Raw genomic sequence first — 18,441 nt, forward strand, 5'->3', positions numbered from 1 at the left:
AAGTTCTTAACCCGAGGTAATATTTCTGGGTTAGTGGAGTCTGTAACCTGAAGCATATGTAACCTGAAGCATGTGTAACCTGAGGTACCACTGTAAAAGCACACATTCCACTCATGTAAAAACACCAGGCAGGCCCCACAAATAACCCAGAGATGCATTTTAAATAAAAACACACATTCCACTCATGTAAAAACACGCTGATTCCCAGACCGTCCGCATGCCGGATTTAGAAGGCGATTGGGCCAGATCCGGTCCCTGGGCCTTAGGTTGCCTACCCATGGTCTAAGGTGTGGTAGCATCCTCAATAGGAGAAATCTTTCTACTAGTGTTTCTCCTCCTCCACCCTTTGCTCTGACTTGCAGGCTCACTGAAATATGGATATTTGATCTGTGCTGGGGGTTACCGAGGCTGATTCAACAGGTTTTCTTTCCTCAACTGACTGTGTTTTCCTAACAGAGGTTTTGTTCATAATTTTTTGTGGATAATTAAACGTGACTTTGGTACTGCAGTGTGTGTGTTTTGTAATGGGTTTTAGTCAAATGTTCTCTCTGAGCCAGCAGGAATGTGGCTGACGAGACAAGAACGTTACTTGCCTAAAAATGGAAAGAAGCAGAAGTCCCAGTAAAGGAAGAATGGATACAAAAACGTATGAAATATGCAGAAATGGCAAAACTTACCAGAAAAATAAGAAATCAATATAACAAAAAAAAATTATATAAAAGAAAGAAAATGGTTTATTGAATATTTGAATATTTAAAAAGAGAATCCCCCGCCAAGCATGTTCCATTTTCCATTAGAGATTATTATTTGAAGGACCATTTCGCTGGGAAATTTTGTGTCCATAAGATGACCAAATTCTACCTCAATTAATATTTTGCATATAGTTGATTCTACACCCTTTGACGTAGCAGGAACATTGACTATAAGTTGTTCTAAAGCGGTCAACTCTTGGTCTGCCCGAAAGCATGGTTTTAACAGGAAAACAATAGATTGAAATGAAACCATGACCAAGTTACATTGGGAAGAGCCAAAATCTGTTCTTTATATAGGGAGAACCATTTCCATTAAAATTCCGGGAGTCTATATAGACCTGCTTGTTCCCAGCCTTCCCAATCCATTGTATCTCCAACTTCACAAAACGTGGGGTGGTATCTAAGTAGAAGCAGGGGAGTTGCTCAATATACCATAGCTAGTTGCATTTCCCCTGTTTGAGTAGAGTCCAGGGTTTCAGAGCATGTGCAGAGTTCCATGCAGAATAGAGGCTGGGGGAGAGGGAGATTATATTTGGACACCCAGATGGATGGTTCCAAGGAGACTAATGAGCTGAGGGGATGCCCCACATTTATGGGAATTTGAGACAAGTAAAAAGAGTCTTCTTCATGGAAATGGATTCTTGTTTCGGCCAGCGGCAAGAGAAGTTCCACCTCTGATGTAAGAGGGAGCCAATCAAAAATGTACGTAGAGACAGTTCCTAACTCACAAACGATTTTGTGCATTACAAAGTAGGTTCTGATCAGTTGGGCCATTGTAAAAAAAGGAAACAAAAACCCGATATACCTTCCTATTCTGTGGATGCTGAATCACAGACACTACAGGTGGTGCTGTTGGTTACCTCAGAAAATAGGCTTTGTTGAGATAAAAAGAAGATAAAGTCCCGACCAGAGACGAATAGTTGATGAAGATGTTGGACTATGCCGAAATGGCAAAAATGACCGGGAAAATCAGAAACCAGGAAGATAGAAAGTTTAATAAGGAATGAGGGGGGGTTACAATTTACTTAAGAGAACACTGTAAACAACTAAAAACTTTGGCAGGATTTGAGTAACGCTTGTAACATATTAAAAACTAAGGTAAAAATGGATTGTTTTAAGAAAAATGGAGAAAATATACGACGCAGTGGGAAAAGTTTGATAATGGAAACCATGTAGGGGTGGAGGGAAGACCAATGATTCAGGGAATCCTAAATGTTGATGGTTATGATTAATGTTTGAATTCAAATGTATAGTGTAAAATTGAATTTGAAGGAAGGAAGGAAGGAAGGAAGGAAGGAAGGAAGGAAGGAAGGAAGGAAGGAAGGAAGGAAGGCGTTGTTGCAATACTAAAACAGCATCAAAGGACAGCAAAGTGTCAGTGCTCAGAGGGATACCTAGACACACACACCCCTCCGTGCATCGGCTGCCCAACACATTCTCAGGCCAAGAAGCCTCACCCCTCTCTTGGATTGGTCCGAGTGCAGCCGGCCAATTTGCAGTTTAATCCAGTGCTCTGAAACGAATCAAGTGTCATAACACGCAGGATCAAACATTAACCTCGGGCCATTTGGTGGCTGGCCAAACCAAATAGGATGAAGAAAGAGGAACACCAGGGGCCGTCCTCCCACCTTGTGAGGTAGCAGCGGCAGCCAGCAGCAGAGGAGGGACCCGGAGGAAGCCTCTGCAGCAGAGATGGGCAGCAGCTCCCTTTGGGACTTGGTGAGTGAGGTTCGAGGGGTTGGCTGGCTTGGTGGCTGGGGAAACCCAGCCAGATGGGCGGGGTATAAATAAGAAATTTATTTTTTTATTATTGGTTTATTCATGTTCCACCTTTAATCAACACTCACTGGAGCAGGGTCCATTCTAAGATCTTTCGGATCTCACACAAGTTCTCTAGTTTGTTCATTTTTGAAGGTACCTGGAGCACAGATGTGTGCACTCAAATATATTTTGCCCATCTTGGGGAGAAATGTGTCTAATGTCAGAATAGGACCTTCTGGCAAGCTAGGGGTGAGTCTGCCCCCCACTTCCCTCATTCTTAAGGCACCTGTTTTGATCACTTCTGTGAAAGACCTGGGGGTGCACCAAGCCCTCCCACCATGACGTTTCCATCACAGGACAACTTTGTAAAAAGCACAACTCTGCAGATTATTGGTGAGGACAAAGTCAAAAGGCTGTTTGCCCAGTTCTCAGTAGATCATCTTTCTGTCTCCATTCCAAATGCATCACATGATAAACCGGAGTTTAGAATGAATTCTCACCTAGATATTTGCTCTCTTTCACCTTCCCATTTAATGTGGCGAATCATGGGCTGTCAAGATTGTGCTGCAAAGCCCTTCCTTGCACTGGGTGAGTCACCCCACTCCAGTGGCGTAGCGTGGGTTGTCAGCACCCGGGGCAAGGCAAGTAATTTGCGCCCCCTAACCCGTGGAGCCAGGTAGGGGCAGAGAGCTGCAAGTGCGAGCGCCCCCCCAGATGTTGTGCCCGGTGCGGCCGGGCCCCCCCTCCACCCCCCCACGCTACGCCACTGGTGGCATCTAACAGAATGTAGTTTGAGCAAGCCACTTCCTTGGTGGGGTGCATGGGGTGCCCTAAATTTCTGGAGAGCTTTTGAAAACTTGCTTCAAAACGCACAGCACCATACCACCCTGGGAGGAAGCTCCATTCAGTGGCGTAGCGTGGGTTGTCAGCACCCGGGGCAAGGCAAGTAATTTGCGCCCCCTAACCCGTGGATTTGCGCCCCCTAACCCATGGATTTGCGCCCCCTAACCCTAACCCCCAGATGTTGCGCCCGGTGCGGCCGGCCCCCCCTGCAACCCCCACACTACGCCACTGCCCCACTCCACCCCCAATCCCCACCCCACCCCCCACAGTTTATGCTCGGGTCTGGTTTATTTTTCTGCCCTGAGGAGTGTTGAGGATGGGTGTCTGTGTCTCCCCAGGTTCAGCACCCAAGGCTGCTCCTCATGATGCTCGTCCTAGGAATTGGTGGGTCCCTCCAGGCTGGCTTTCAAGGGTCCATGATCACCTACACCTCTGTGGTAAGCAGCAAAGGGGAAACCTCTTCCGGTGGTTGGTGGAAGCTGCAAGAGAGGCTCCCCCAGAATTGCTCCTCCAAGGTGCTGCCTTTGCCAGTCTCCCAAAAAACAGACACAGTAAAGGGTAAAGGGACCCCTGACCATTAGGTCCAGTCGTGACCGACTCTGGGGTTGCAGCTCTCATCTTGCTTTATTGGCCAAGGGAGCCGGTGTACAGCTTCCGGGTCATGTGGCCAGCATGACTAAGCCGCTTCTGGTGAACCAGAGCAGCTCACGGAAACAATGTTTACCTTCCCGCCAGAGCAGTACCTATTTATCTACTTGCACTTGGACGTGCTTTCGAACTGCTAGGTTGGCAGGAGCAGGGACCGAGCAATGGGAGCTCACCCCGTCGCGAGGATTCAAACCACCGACCTAGGCTCTGTGACAAGTCCTAGGCTCTGTGGTTTAACCCCCAGCGCCACCTGCGTCCCATAACAGACACAGATATTCTCACACACACACACACTTTTATTGATTTTTTAACATATCATTTCCAACAATCATTTAACATAAATTCTTATCTTATACAATATTTTAGACTTCCATCAACAACCTCTGAAGATTTTTCATTCTTTATCACTTATTCTGCATTTCTTAATTTCTCTATTACTTTTAATTATCATTAACTTATAGTTCTCTTCATAGTCTTCCTTGCAATATTTCACATAATCCTCCTTGTAGAAATTCTTGCAGACCTACTAGCGTAATCTGTTTGTTACAATTGCTCAGACACAGATATTCTTACTCCAGACCAGTGGGTATCCAGTTGGTTTTGGACTACAATTACCATCATCCCTGGCCACCGGTCCTGCTAGTTAGGGATGATGGGAATTGTAGTCCTAAAACAGCTAGTGACCCAAGTTTGGGAAACTCTCCTCCATACCCTGAAGAGGAGCGTGAAAGGGGGGGCAGAGAATGGGCCCCAGGTAGTCCTATACCAGCTTTGGTCAAGCACCACAATGAACAAATCCGTTTGGCTGCTGGAGTTGACCTTTCCCTCCATGCAATGACTAGATGTGTGATCTTATATTATTGCAGGCCATACTTTCCCCATTTGCTTCTTGTTCAGCTCTCCCCACCTCCCAAACTACTGGCTTTTCACAGCATCTTCTGGTTAACGGGGTTTCCTCTTTTTGCAGCACGTGAAAACGTTCATCAATGAGAGCTGGCTGGAGCGGTCCGGGATGCCCGTCCACCCTGAAAGCCTCACATTGTTCTGGGCCTCGATTGTGTCCATCTTTTCCCTAGGGGGCCTGCTGGGCACTATGGCCAGCGGGCACTTCACAACAAAGTTCGGGAAGTAGGTATAAGTGTGAAATAAGCTGCTCCTGGAAAGCCAGTTCGAGCCACAAAATGGTGTGCTGGGAATGAGCTGGCCAGAGCTCTGCTGGGAAAAGGATTGGGCCTTGAAGGCTCCAGAGTCAAGGTCCAAAGCACATCCCAGTTGTCAGCTGACCAGAGGTGGGCTGTCCTGGTCAGAATGTTCTTGCAACTGGTGGCCAGGACAGGAATTCTTCATGCTGAAAAAGTAAAGGGAAATTCCAGTAAAGCACCTGTGTGCATCGTAGTTGCAGAACACCTGAGTCGTACTTTAGGGGTTGGTGAAACCGGGCCCCGCTGGGGGTGCAAGCCCAGGGGAGCTGCAAAAATCACCAGGCAGACTATGGAGTGCGTGGTGTATATTAGGGTTGCCATATTTCAAAATGTGAAAATCTGGACGCAAAGTTGTTGAGCCTTTGTTTGTTTGTTTTAGTTTTGCAAAATCTCAAAAAAATAAATAAATTTGAGCTACGTTTAAGGAATTTCACCAAAATCTACACTTCCAACATTGGTTGCCATATGTCTGGATTTTCCTGGACATAGCAGCAATTTCCGCCCAGACACTGTTTCTGACAGCTGAATTCCGCAATGGATGTGTATGTTGTGCAGCTGCTGTTCTGGCGAGATCTAACACAGGAGAAGCCACCTGTCCTTCTCTCATTGTGGCACAAAGGCGTGCAATTTTTTCTGCTCTTCTTGTGTGGTGCTCTGTATATGGTATGCTTAGTGTTAAGGTTTAGACTTATTGTGAAGGAATGGGTTTCCCAAACCCCAAAACTGACTGTGCAGGCAGTTTTTAAACTGCACCAAAATCCCCATTTCTCCTTAGCTAAAATGCATAAACTTTAGCCGTTGAGCAAATGCAAAACAAGAACACAGCTCTCTCCCTTATCAGTTTGACGGCAAGACTGGCCTTGACTTTACCAGTAGAACAGACACAGACATATCTTATGTCCTGACCACAAATGACGCAGAGACCCAAGTCTGGGACTAACGCCAGAGCATGTTCTCGGAAGTAGTGACCTCTTGCTCCAAGATAGGAGTAGGATCAGGAATATCCTTTTATGGTCAGAAGTACAGGAAGGAAGATCCTTTTATGGTTGAGAGTACCAGAGCAGGAACATATGTGATGTCAACCTGTGTACGTACGCCGACGTGGTTGGGCTCCTAGGGGAGGAGTGAGAGGGTGCCTGGAGGATATATAAACTGCATGAAACCTGTCATTTCTTTGGACTTGCTGTGGACTTGATCACGCAAGTGCCTTCTGCTATCCGGAGAGCAGAATAAACTCTTTCTTTGAACCAACTCAGTGTCATTTTGACTTCCTTCCTCCTGTCCCGGAGCAACGCAGACCCAATCAGTGAACTCCAATTTGGGAAACCCATTCCTTCATTTGTAAGTTTAAGTTTAGTCTGCTGAAACTGGATTTCTTATGGACAGTGCCAATCCTGAACTTACTGGATTTGTGACCATTATGCTCATTTGCCTTCAGTAGCAGTAAAGCTCTGCTGGATGAAATTTTCATCGCCTCTGGTCTATTTTGGGGGAATCCCACAAAGTGTTTAAGTTTTGTTTTGTTTTCTAAAAAAAATAATTGGTTTTCACAGCATTATAAACAAACAAACACATAAGACAAACAAACCTAAATCATAGCCTTATTGAAAATTACACTTATTAACATTGTTAAGTGACTTCCTCGCTTTCCCTTGGTTGAATTTCATTGCATATCCTTTTAACGGTTTTCCAAATCACAGTTCTTATAAAATTTAACTTAAACATTAACATCCTTAGATCTTCACATTATGAAATTAAACATATTAATTCAACACTTAACATAAATAAAATCCTAAGCCAATTAAGTATCTGCAAGCTGTTTTCAGTTAATTTAGCTTAACATGTTTAACTAAATAATCATTAAATTTAATCCACTCTTCCTGCTACTCCTCCTCCTTCTGGTCGCAGACTCTTCTGGTTAGGTCAGCTAGCTCTGAAAAATCCATCATCTTCATCTGTTATTCTTCTATTGTTGGTAATTCTTGGGTTTTCCACTTTTTAGCTAACAGAATACGCACAGCAGTTGTTTAAGTTTTTACTCTGCTCACTATACGTTGGAATCTGCTCTGGATCAATAGTGAGTAGAATTCCATGACACCGCTGCCACTCACGGCTTCCTCCATCCTTGTGCCAACAGAAAGAAATGCCTCTTGGGCACCAACCTCATCATGCTGTCGGGGGCTGCCATCATGGGCTTCAGCAAGGTGGCCAACTCCTTTGAGCTGATCCTGGCAGGTCGCTTCCTGTGTGGCATCAGCACCAGTAAGTGCCGTCCTCCTTCCAGCGGCTCTGGACTCACTGGCAGGGCCGGGTTCCTCTGAGCTACCACCTGAGTGAAGAACTGTGGGAAAAGTGGACCAGCCTGCTCCCAAGTCTCGGTCCCTTGCTTCAGCGCAACCCCTGGAACTGCAGCCTCTTCCGCTCCACTTCCAGGTCCCCACACGGGTGGCACTGTGATCTAAACCACTGAACATCTTGGGCTTGCCAATCAGAAGGTCGGTGGTTCGAATCCCCACCACGGAGTGAGCTCCCGTTGCTCTGTCCCAGCTCCTGCCAATCTAGCAGTTCGAAAGCATGCCAGTGCAAGTACAGTGGTACCTCGGGTTAAGAACTTAATTCGTTCTGGAGGTCTGTTCTTAACCTGAAGCACCACTTTAGCTAATGGAGCCTCCTGCTGCCGCTGCGTCGCCACTGCATGATTTCTGTTCTCATCCTGAAGCAAAGTTCTTAACCCGAGGTAATTTTTCTGGGTTAGCTGAGTCTGTAACCTGAAACATATGTAACCTGAAGCGTATGTAACCCAAGGTACCACTGTAGATAAATAGGTGTTGCTGTGGTGGGAAGGTAAACGGTATTTCCGTTCTGGCATGTTTCTGTCACGGTGTCCCGTTGTGCCAGAAGCGGTTTAGTCCTGTTGGCCACATGACCCGGAAAGCTGTCTGTGGACAAACGCCGGCTCCCTCAGCCTGAAAGCGAGATTAACACCGCAACCCCATAGTCGCCTGTGACTGGACTTAACCGTCCAGGGGTCCTTTTACTCCACTTGCCCCCAGTTTCTCCTCGTCCTGCCCCAGGGTGCCAATCATGGCCAGCTTTCCCAGGGATAGGTTTGATCAGCAGGAATTCCACATGGGAAAGGGCGTTGCTCAGTGGTAGTGTCCATGCCTTGTTTGCAAAAGTTCAATCCCCCAGCGTCATCTCCAGGTAATTTGAGTTTTGCATCCTGCTTTTCCATCAACAGACGTTGAGCTCCAAGCGGCTCAACAATAATTTCGACAGCGTTAAAAGCAACAAGCATCGCCGTCGCCATAATATCAAACCCAGCAATGTGTAAATAAAACCAACAGCAGCAGCAAAAAATCAAACGAAACGATTGATGCAATTCAGTGAAGCCATCGCAATTCAAAATGTCCGAAACCCTGGAGAGAGCACTGCCAGTCAGGGTAGACAATATTGAACTAGGTGGACTGACGGCCTGGTTTGGAATAAGGCAGCTTCTTCTGGACAACTTCTCCCAAATGTTTTGGGGGTCCTGCGATGCTAAGAGATTCCTCCTCTCTCTGCCTTCACGTCCAGGTATCTGTGTCCTTCTCCACCCTCAGTATGTCGGGGAAATTTCCCCCAAGAAGCTCCGTGGATTTGCAAATTCAACTGCCTCCATCTTCTGGAGCCTGGGGAAAGTCCTGGGTCAGGTGATGGGGCAAAGGTAGGATCCTGCTTATCTACCTGTCCGGGTGCTTCCTATCCCAACCCCACAACAAAGTCTCTCTCTCTCTCTCTCTCTCTCTCTCTCTCTCTCTCTCTCTCTCTCAGAGGAGTCATCTGAGAACCCTGCCCCAACCTCAGATGACAGCCAGCACATGCTAGTTCAATCACCAGCCCGCATTGGCTAGCGCCAGTGCCACATGCACTCCTGGTTTTAAACCACTCCAGGTTTTGCTGCTCCTTTGTACTGGCACACAAAGCCCCTCCTGGCTTTCTGAAGGGATGGATGTCTTCTGGTTTGCTTTTCCCAGAGAGTTCCTAGGAAACGCTTCGCTGTGGCCGCTGCTTCTGGCCTCCCACGGCGTGACTGCCTTGCTCCAGCTGCTGACTCTGCCCTTCTTCCCCGAGTCCCCACCTCACCTGTTCCTGAGCAAAGGGGACGAGGAAGGATGCCGAAAAGGTAACTGGGTGCTCTCTAAGCAGCTAGAAATGGTTAAATTGCAGAATAGCCTCCCTCAAGCATACTTGGGTACAAGGAACTTCACGGGTTTCGAAAGAGATCTTCATCCCATTGACTGTATTTAATTATTTTATCTGGCATGTTGGCTGTGCCACATGATAGTCAGATGCTGAGGGAGGGGGAGTTGAGTCACAGACACTCCCCCCCCCCACTGCCCTTGGAGATAATTGAGGAGTGGGTTTTCCCTTCATTTTCAGGGTGTGTACAACTTACATGTGGCTGCAAAACATGTTTTCTGAGTCAGATTGCCTCCACATTCCTGTTCCTTAACTTTATTTTATTTGCCTTCTCCTGCAGGATGTAGCATAGTAATAATAATAATAATAATAATAGTTATTTATACCCCATCCATCTGGCCTTGGCGGCTCCTAACAGAATATTAAAAACACAATAAAACACTAAACATTAAAAACTTCCCTAAACAGGGCTGCCTTCAGATGTCCTCTAAAAGCCAGATCGTTTTTTATTTCCTTGACATCTGGTAGGAGGGCGTTCCACAGGGCGGGTGCCACTACAGAGAAGGCCCTCTGCCTGGTTCCCTGTAACTTGGCTTCTCATAGCGAGGGAACCACCAGCAGGCCCTTGGCGCTGGACCTCAGTGTCCAGGCAGAACGATGGGGGTGGAGACGCTCCTTCAGTTGTAGCTAGAGCCTTTCCCCGTGTGTCGCCTGGCTCCCACACAGTGGGGAAAATGGTGTGAGGGCCTCTGTTTTCTCTGCCTTCACAGCCATGAAGACCCTCTGGGGACGAGGGCCTCACCAGGTGGAATTGGATGACCTGAGGAAGCAGCAGTCTGCCTTGTGGAGCACCAAGAGTGTCTTGGAAGTGATGAAGGATCCGTCCCTGCGCCGTCAGCTGTACATCCTTTTCCTGTTGGCTGTGACCCTACAGCTGACTGGCATCCACACAGTTGAGTTTCACATGCATGTTGTTGTGTGGAAGAACGAGCTCAGAGAAAGGGAGCTGGGGGAGGGGGATCCAAATATTTAAATTGAGATATTTCGCCCCAATGAGGTGAGCTGCTTCAGATTAAGGGCTCATCTACATGTACCTTTCCTCTGTACTTTCCAGGCACAGGATTGGGCTTTTCAGGATTGGGTTCGACTGGGGTGTTCATTTTTTCCCTGGTGCTTCCCCCCAGGAAAACCTGTGTTTTACCACTGAACATGGTAAAGGTAAAGGGAACCCTGACCATTAGGTCCAGTCGCTGAGGACTCTGGGGTTACGGTGCTCATCTCGCTTTATTGGCCGAGGGAGCCAGCGTACAGCTTCCGGGTCATGTGGCCAGCATGACTAAGCCGCTTCTGGCGAACCAGAGCAGCGCACGGAAACACCGTTTTCCTTCCCGCCAGAGCGGTACCTATTTATCTACTTGCACTTTGACGTGCTTTCGAACTGCTAAGTTGGCAGGAGCAGGGACTAAGCAACGGGAGCTCACCCTGTCACAGTGGCGTAGCGTGGGGGGTGCAGGGGGGGCCGGCCGCACCGGGCGCAACATCTGGGGGTTAGGGTTAGGGGGTGCAAATCCACAGGTTAGGGGCGCAAATCCACGGGTTAGGGGGCGCAAATTACTTGCCTTGCCCCGGGTGCTAACAACCCACGCTACGCCACTGCCCTGTCACGGGGATTCGAACTGCCGACCTTCTGATTGGCAAGTCCTAGGCTCTGTGGTTTAACCCACAGCGCCACAGGAACAAACAGCAATTCACCGAAACCCTATGTTCATTTGCTCCAATTCAGTGGTAAAATGAGGGGATTTTTGGAAGGGAAAGCTCAGGGACCAAATTCCCACTCAGACACAGACCTGCCCCTGGAAACGTGACTTCAAAAGGAGGTGCCTTCTGATAACTTTTGCCCACTGATTACTTATCAACATTTACCTCTTCTCCACTCTTTCCAAACACGGTCCTCAATTTAAACCTCTGTGTCTAAGTGCACTTTTATTCTTCCAGGGCTTCCCCCCCCCAAAAAAAAAAAACCCCGATCTTTAAAGCTCAATTGCAGCAAACATCAACCCATGGAAAACACAAATTAATGTTTGCTCCGATTCAGCTTTAAATAGTGGGTTTTCACTATTTAAAGTTTGGGCTAATGCGAACCTCTGGGTAAGGCAAAAGCTATGTGTGGATAAGCCCTAGCAGCTATTTGATAAAGCCCGGGGCTGGATCTACACACAAGGGGTGAATGCTATAAATAAGTCAGAAATTAAATCATTACAGCAGAACCTCAGTTTTCAAATGTCTCGGCTGCCGAACGATTCGGAAGCTGAATGCCGAAAACCTAGAAGTGAATGCTTCCGTTTTCGAACACGCCTCAGAAGTTGAATGGCTTCCTCGGCGCGTTTTTCCATTTTCACCATTCATTTTGCCAACAGCCCTTTGATTTTCGGTTTTCAAACATTTCTGAAGTCAATCAGACTTCCGGAACGGATTGTGTTCGAAAACTGAGGTTCCACTGTATAACAAGGGGGGGGGGGAACACTATGGAAAATCGCAAATAATTTTTTTGCTCTCTTCTCTCTTGCCATCTGGTGTTGTGTGTTTATTATTATAACGCATTCAAAATGCTGTTTTTGAACTAATGAAGCTGAGCCCCAGGTTAGCTCCTCCTCAACTCTTCATTTTCTCTCTGCGGAAGTCCTGCTTTCTCCCAAAACTTGTCCCAAACACCGTCACTTGATTGACAAATTAACTTCCCTTCCTACAGGAGTGAGGATGAGGCCAGAGGTGTCCAGGGACCACCACTGACCCTCCTCCTTCCCTCCCCAGAAGGCTCTCTACAGGTAGAGTTGGTTCCCCTGATGGGCCCCCTTCTCAACGTGTTCCCCCCTCTCCAGATTTACAGCTACACATTTGAAGTCCTGCAGACGGTTGGTTTCGACAACGACCACATCCCGGCCTTGTCTTTGGGGATCAGCCTCAGTGAGCTCCTCTCTGCCGTCTTCTGTGTGAGTGAGGGTTCTTGGGGAGAGCCGCCACCTTTGGAACCCCAGGCATGGGGGCGGGGTGAACCTGGCCCCCCAGGTCTCTCAACCTGGCCCTCAGGAATATGCATGTCACAGGGAATTGCATTGTGGGGAAACTGACATCAGACCTAGGCAGACCAAGTCCAGATGTGGAGCCCAAGCACTCCTGCCAGGCCTCTCCCAAAAAGCCCTTCAGGGGGGTAGTGGTAGACGTGGCGGGCCCTGGCAATTGCCCACATTTGCCCCCTGTTGACCCGAGCCGGGGCTTGGTGGAGCACCCTGCAGCCATTGCAGAGCCCGCTGTCCTTTCTGTCCCCAGAGTGTCATCATTGAGCGTTTCGGAAGAAGAGTACTGCTCTGGGGAGGTTATGGACTGATGGCCACAGTGCTTGCTGCTGTCACGCTGACCATCTCCTTGCAGGTAAGAAGCCAAAAAAAAAAAAATGGGGGTTAGGGTGTTTCCCTGACAGCCCCTCACCTAAGATGTGGCCAGCGGTCGGTCTCTGACCAAACTAGGCTGCAAGTGACCCCAGCGCCTGGCTCAGAGTCGGGGAGGGTGAGGCTGGGACTGCTGTAAGAACTAGGTTGGTGGCCGGGAGCCCACAGGATCTGAGCTCAGAGATTGGTGGTCAGGAGCTCAGGTGCCTTACGAAAAGCCAGATTGACCAAGGGTGTGTTTGTGTGTGTATCAAGCATCTCTGCTGCACCTAAGGAAAGGAGAGAGCCCCACACAGCCCTGCAACCTGTGCCCATAGCTGTCAACCGTCCCTTATTTGGTGGGAAAGTCCCTTATCCCAGCGCCGTGTCCCGCTGCTGTCCCTTATTGATGATGTCCCTTAAATTTCCCGGGTTTCAAAGGAAGCAGCTCCTCTCCCTCCCTCCCTGCCGGCCAGAGAGGAGGGAGGCTCCAACTGTCTTGCTTGGCTGCGTTGCTCACCCAATAAGGAGTCTAAGAACGACTGGGGGTGGAGCTTGCATGCCTTGTGCCGATCAAATCGGCCGCGTTGCCTGGGGACTCGCCTTTGCTCAGCGCTTCCCAGCGGAGAGGCGACAGTGGTTTTCCTTGCTGCATCCCCTTTGCCGGGTTGCTGCGCTGTGGGAACCACCGCTTGAGACTTCGTTTGGCTGCTGGCTGGGCTTTCTGCCTTTGGCTCAGAAGTCGAACATACCTGTGTTTGGAAAATCCCTTATTTTGGCTGCTGATCCCTTATTTTCGAGGCTGCTGGTCCCTTATTTTCAAATCTGTAAGTTGACAGCTATGCCTGCGCCCAGGGGGAACCTCAGCTCTCATGAATGAAAACATGCTTTCATTTCAGCATTCCTTCTCCTGGATGCCCTACTGCAGCCTTGCCCTGATATTCTGCTTTGTGATCTGTTTTGGAGCCGGCCCAGGTCAGTGATGGGGCACTTGTTCATATCGATAGGCAGTTTTCCCACTCAAAGCTCTCAAAGTGAGGCACTCATCCCTCGAGAAACTTGTGGAGTAAAAACTGACTGATTAACTTTTAAAAAAAATAATCGGTGTGCTCTTTGATTTCATTAGATAGCATGGCAGTAGGGAGACAAATAAGCAAAGTGCCCTAAAAGATTATCCAAATCTGGCTTCATTTGCAGTTTTAGGGCATCGAGCCAATCAAGGTTTCAGAAATTCTTGGTGAAGCACAAGACTATTTCTCAGGGAACTGCGCATTTCACACCATAAAGGTGTCTGTAAAAACCTCCCTAAAAATATTGCATTCCTTCTATATCTAATGGTGAGCTGCCAATTCATCCTAAACATTTAACTTCACATTCTGCAGCTTATTATTGTTATCATTATCACCTAGCTTTAGTGTTGTTTTAAATTAGCTGTGCAGTCATGAGATTTGTCCGGAATCTATTGATCTTCTCATAGACTGTAATATATTGTGGGTTGTCCCTTTGCACTAGTCCCTTTGCATTGCAGCAAACAGATTGTGTCCAGGGGGTTCTGCTTTGGCTTTACTGCTGCTCAACATACTGATTGCACTCAGCAGTGATTGGGGGGCAAGGGAGGAAAAAAGAAAGAAAGAAAGAAAGAAAGAAAGAAAGAAAGAAAGAAAGAAAGAAAGAAGCCAACGGCATGCTGAGGCTCCCTAGGCTGCCTGAGTGGGCCTAGAAAATTGGGGAGGAGGTCCAATCCTGGCTGCAGCTGCGCCTTTGCACGGGAAGCTGAGTGAGTTCCGGTGGAGCATCCAGCGCAGTGCAGGATCAGCCTCTCCACTTGCAGAGCTGGGAACTTTGCCCCTGGGTTCCTTTGGCTATGGGTCCTGGTGCATGGGGGCTTCCCTACAGCTCAGCTACAGCCCACCAAACACATGGAACTTTCCCCAGCTGAGTGTCAGGCTTCAGGGAATTGGATCCCTCCCCTGGTGTCAGTAAATGAGCAGATCAAATGAAAGGAATGTTCTTACCAGTTAGTTTCTTTAATAATCACATTGAGGTACAAAGGAATGCATATCGCTCTAGAAATGGTGTTGCTCCCAGTTAAGGTTTACCCCTTCCATCCCCATTAATCTACCTCATTACGTCTGGTAATCTGAGCTTGTTGCCGCTGCGCTTTCTGTTCTATCACTCTCAAAGCCTGACTAGTCTTAGGCAAAGGGGGCGGGGGTCAGGAATGCTTTCCAAGGACACTGAATCTGCCAGCTGTCTCTCTCCTGGTGTTTGCTCTTCTAGCTGCTCCTCACCCAGCATTTCCCAGCTTTTCCCCTCTGGACGATGTCCCTCTACAAACCACTGTTCTAAATCAATACCGTCTTCCTCCCACCAGGAAGGTTCAGAAAAATGGGGAGCGGCTCCCACCATTCCTCCTCAGTCCAGCCTCTGACATTGAGGCTGGGTAGGCAAAAGGAGGTTCACCCCAACCCCCCTTTGGCACAAGAGCCTCCCCCATCCACAACTGTGTCCCCCACATTCCCCCTGGAGGCAACACGGTCATGAAAAAAAGATGGCTCGTGATGTAGAGCTCAGTTGGTAGAGCATGAGGCTCTTAATCTCAGAGTTGTGGGTTCGGGACCCAAGTTGGGCAAAAGATTCCTGCATTGCAGGGGGTTGGAAAAGATGACACTTGTGGTCCCAATTCTACGATTCTATGGAAAAGGCTGGAATCTGGAGCTCAGCAGCTGTAACCTCAGGAAGACAGAAGTCCACGCTTGGAGGGCAGGGCTTGGGGGTCGTGCCAGCCACCCACTGCCGGTCTCACCCCTCTCCCCCACTCCCAGTTCCCCTCACTCCCCCACCCCCGGGCCCAACACCTTCATCTCCATCACCAACAACAGGGCCATATTTTCACTTGCCACGTTCTGGGTGCCACGAAGAGTACAGCGTCTGTTCCAAGCCACATGGCCACTGCTGGGGCATCGGAGACGGTGGGAGAGGCTCCCTCGGGTGCTCTTTGCAGCATCATTTCCTAGCCTAGTGGTGGCAGCAGGAGCAGCCCTGACCTTTGGTTCCTCCCTCCGCAGCCGGGGCCGGGACGTCTGTGAGGATGGAGATCTTTGACCAGTCCTCCAGGTCGTCTTCCTACGTGATCAGTGGAGTCTTAAACTGGATCGGATTCTTCTCGATAGGAATGGTGTTCCCATTTGTCGTGGTAAGCGAGACTTCTCCTGATGGTTCCATTCCCCTCCCCTGTCACGATCCAAAAGCAAGGAAGGATTGGACCCTGATTAATAAAATACACACAAGGCTTGACCAGCAAGACTCTGGGAGGAGGTGCCAATAATAATCTGTCACACCCTGGCCCAGGCCCCTTTTATTAACAAAAGAACTTAAAATTCAGTGCTTGTAAGAACCAATCAGATGTCCTCTGAGCATTTCAAAAACATCCCCACGTGGGACAAAGTCAGATCAGAGAAATCCTTGTAACTACAAAGAAACTATTTCCTACTTGAGCATGCATACATAGTTCGAAGTAAATAAAATAGGAATCAAGGAAGAATGCTTTTAGCAAACCCCGGAGGTCATAAACAGCAGTAAAGAGGAGAGGAAGGATGGTAGTATTTACCATCGCCTTGTGAACTCTTTTCCTGGCCCTTAAGATCTACCTTAAGGGGACGCGGGTGGCGCTGTGGGTTAAACCACAGAGCCTAGGACTTGCCGATCAGGAGGTTGGCGGTTCGAATCCCCATGACGGGGTGAGCTCCTGTTGTTTGGTCCCAGCTCCTGCCAACCTAGCAGTTTGAAAGCACACCAGTGCAAGTAGACAAATGGGTACTGCTCCGGTGGGAAGGTAAACTGCGTTTCCGTGCACTGCTCTGGTTCGCCAGAAGCGGCTTAGTCATGCTGGCCACATGACCCAGAAGCTGTACGCCGGCTCCCTCAGCCAATAAAGCGAGATGAGTGCTGCAACCCCAGAATCGGTCACGACTGGACCTAATGGTCAGGGGTCCCTTTACCTTTTAAGATTTACCTAAAGATTAACAAAAGCTACATCAAAGCTACCTACTATCTCTTATGGCCCAGGATGCCTGGTGAAGAACTGGTCTGTGTTTTTAGAATGCCTATACATGCCTGTCAGGCGTAGCGAAAGAAAATGGCAGAGGTGCAGAGGCTTGTTGGATTCGATCATAAATCATGTCAAATGACTCAAGCCCAGTCAATGCAATGCTTTCATTGCAGACACAATGGCTTGCTCCATATTTTCATAATTCCTCATAGCAATCCCAACTGACCCCCACACTCCCTGCCCCAGTATCCTGCTTCCGCTGTGGGAAGGTGGCAGGGAGCGTGCCGCTGGGCTGCATCAATTTGCCGAAAGAGGTTTGCAGGGTGGTGCGAAGTTGTCATTGCAAAGGCTTGCCCTGCTGGGAACTGCAGGGGTCTGTATGGAGGTCACACAAGAAGCAAAGTGTTAAGTTGTGGGTGAACATATCAGACGGCACAGTGATTCTTCAAACAGCTCTTGTTTATTCACAGGCCAGGACAGAACTGAACTGAAGGGTTCAGTCAGCCTGCTTATATAGAGCTCCAGTACAACGTAACTGTAGCAACTTTCTAAAACTATCCAATCACTGAACGTCACTTTTGATCCCTTATTTGCATAACTATCTACAGTATCCCCCTGCTGGCCCAGGGTGAGAACTTCAGTACATAACACAAAGTATCCCTGGAAGGAACCGATCCAGGCTTGCCTTATAATTCTGTGGGGTCGGGGTGTGTCTGTTCCCCCCCTCCCTCCCTCTCCAGGAACGCATTCATCAGTTCAGCTTCCTCATCTTTATGGGAACTCTCTACGTTTCCGCAATCGTTGTTTACTTCATCCTGCCGGAGACCAAGGGGAAATCGATCCTCGAAATCCGAGAAGAGTTTGATAAACTCAATTTTAAGAAGAAGCAGGCTCTCGGCTCAGAAACGAGCTTCGCAGGAGACCCTGTGTTCTGCACCAAGCTATGATGGAGCTCTCGGGGATAAGGAGGTCAGAAGAACTCTGCAGGTGAATCAAGCCCACTTAGCCCCAGCTTCCTGCTCCTAGTCTAGATGCCCACACCCAGGGCCTGAGTCCATCTGCCTTGCCCTCTGGTGCTCCCCAGACACTGGCTTTCCCTTCAGAGGCAAACTGCCCTTGTGCCTGCTTAGAAGCAAAGCCTCAAAAATGTGTGGGGAGAGATTCATAATTATGAACAATAGCGGAACAAAAACCGATCACTGACACCAGTGAGACTGAGAGTTGTGACAGGTGGAGCCTTGCCAGGAATGGCCCCTGGCTTAGGAGTCTGCTCCTCCTCTAAGCTGCTTTTGGTTCAGCTGTGAGATTCAGAAAGCAGGTGACTATGCTGCCGTTTCAAACTGGTTTGGGGCCAGTTGGTTTTATTGCAGGTTTCAAGCTGGTTGGCAAAGACCCTGATCCATTTCATTAGCTGGATATTTTAAAAGATGCGTTGCTCCGTTTTCCTGATTTTTGTGATATGTTGTAACTGTTATTCTATCATGCTTCGGAAGTGGATGTACTGTGCTTGGAAGGACAATGTCCTAGAAAGCAATTTAGAGAACTCTTATGGGGAAATAAACAACCAAACAAATAAA

At 48.4% G+C, this 18,441-nt stretch overlaps 1 protein-coding gene across 1 annotated transcript in view; it reads left to right on the forward strand.

Annotated features, from left to right (window-relative positions):
• LOC308575554 (uncharacterized protein) overlaps nt 1-18,441 on the forward strand; it is a gene marked incomplete at its 5' end in the record, with an annotated part of 32,882 nt that extends 14,441 nt beyond the window's left edge. The window contains 12 exons of the mRNA XM_081174310.1: nt 2,389-2,471; nt 3,695-3,793; nt 4,972-5,132; nt 7,344-7,468; nt 8,783-8,912; nt 9,223-9,371; nt 10,159-10,340; nt 12,268-12,378; nt 12,716-12,817; nt 13,713-13,788; nt 15,882-16,009; nt 17,605-18,441. Coding sequence (XP_081030436.1) covers nt 2,389-2,471; nt 3,695-3,793; nt 4,972-5,132; nt 7,344-7,468; nt 8,783-8,912; nt 9,223-9,371; nt 10,159-10,340; nt 12,268-12,378; nt 12,716-12,817; nt 13,713-13,788; nt 15,882-16,009; nt 17,605-17,811 — 1,553 coding nt within the window. The 3' untranslated portion in view covers nt 17,812-18,441. The remainder of the gene's footprint in view (nt 1-2,388; nt 2,472-3,694; nt 3,794-4,971; nt 5,133-7,343; nt 7,469-8,782; nt 8,913-9,222; nt 9,372-10,158; nt 10,341-12,267; nt 12,379-12,715; nt 12,818-13,712; nt 13,789-15,881; nt 16,010-17,604) is intronic.

Source organism: Podarcis bocagei, assembly GCF_964188305.1.
Source record: "Podarcis bocagei genome assembly, chromosome: 16".
Taxonomy (NCBI): domain Eukaryota; kingdom Metazoa; phylum Chordata; class Lepidosauria; order Squamata; family Lacertidae; genus Podarcis; species Podarcis bocagei.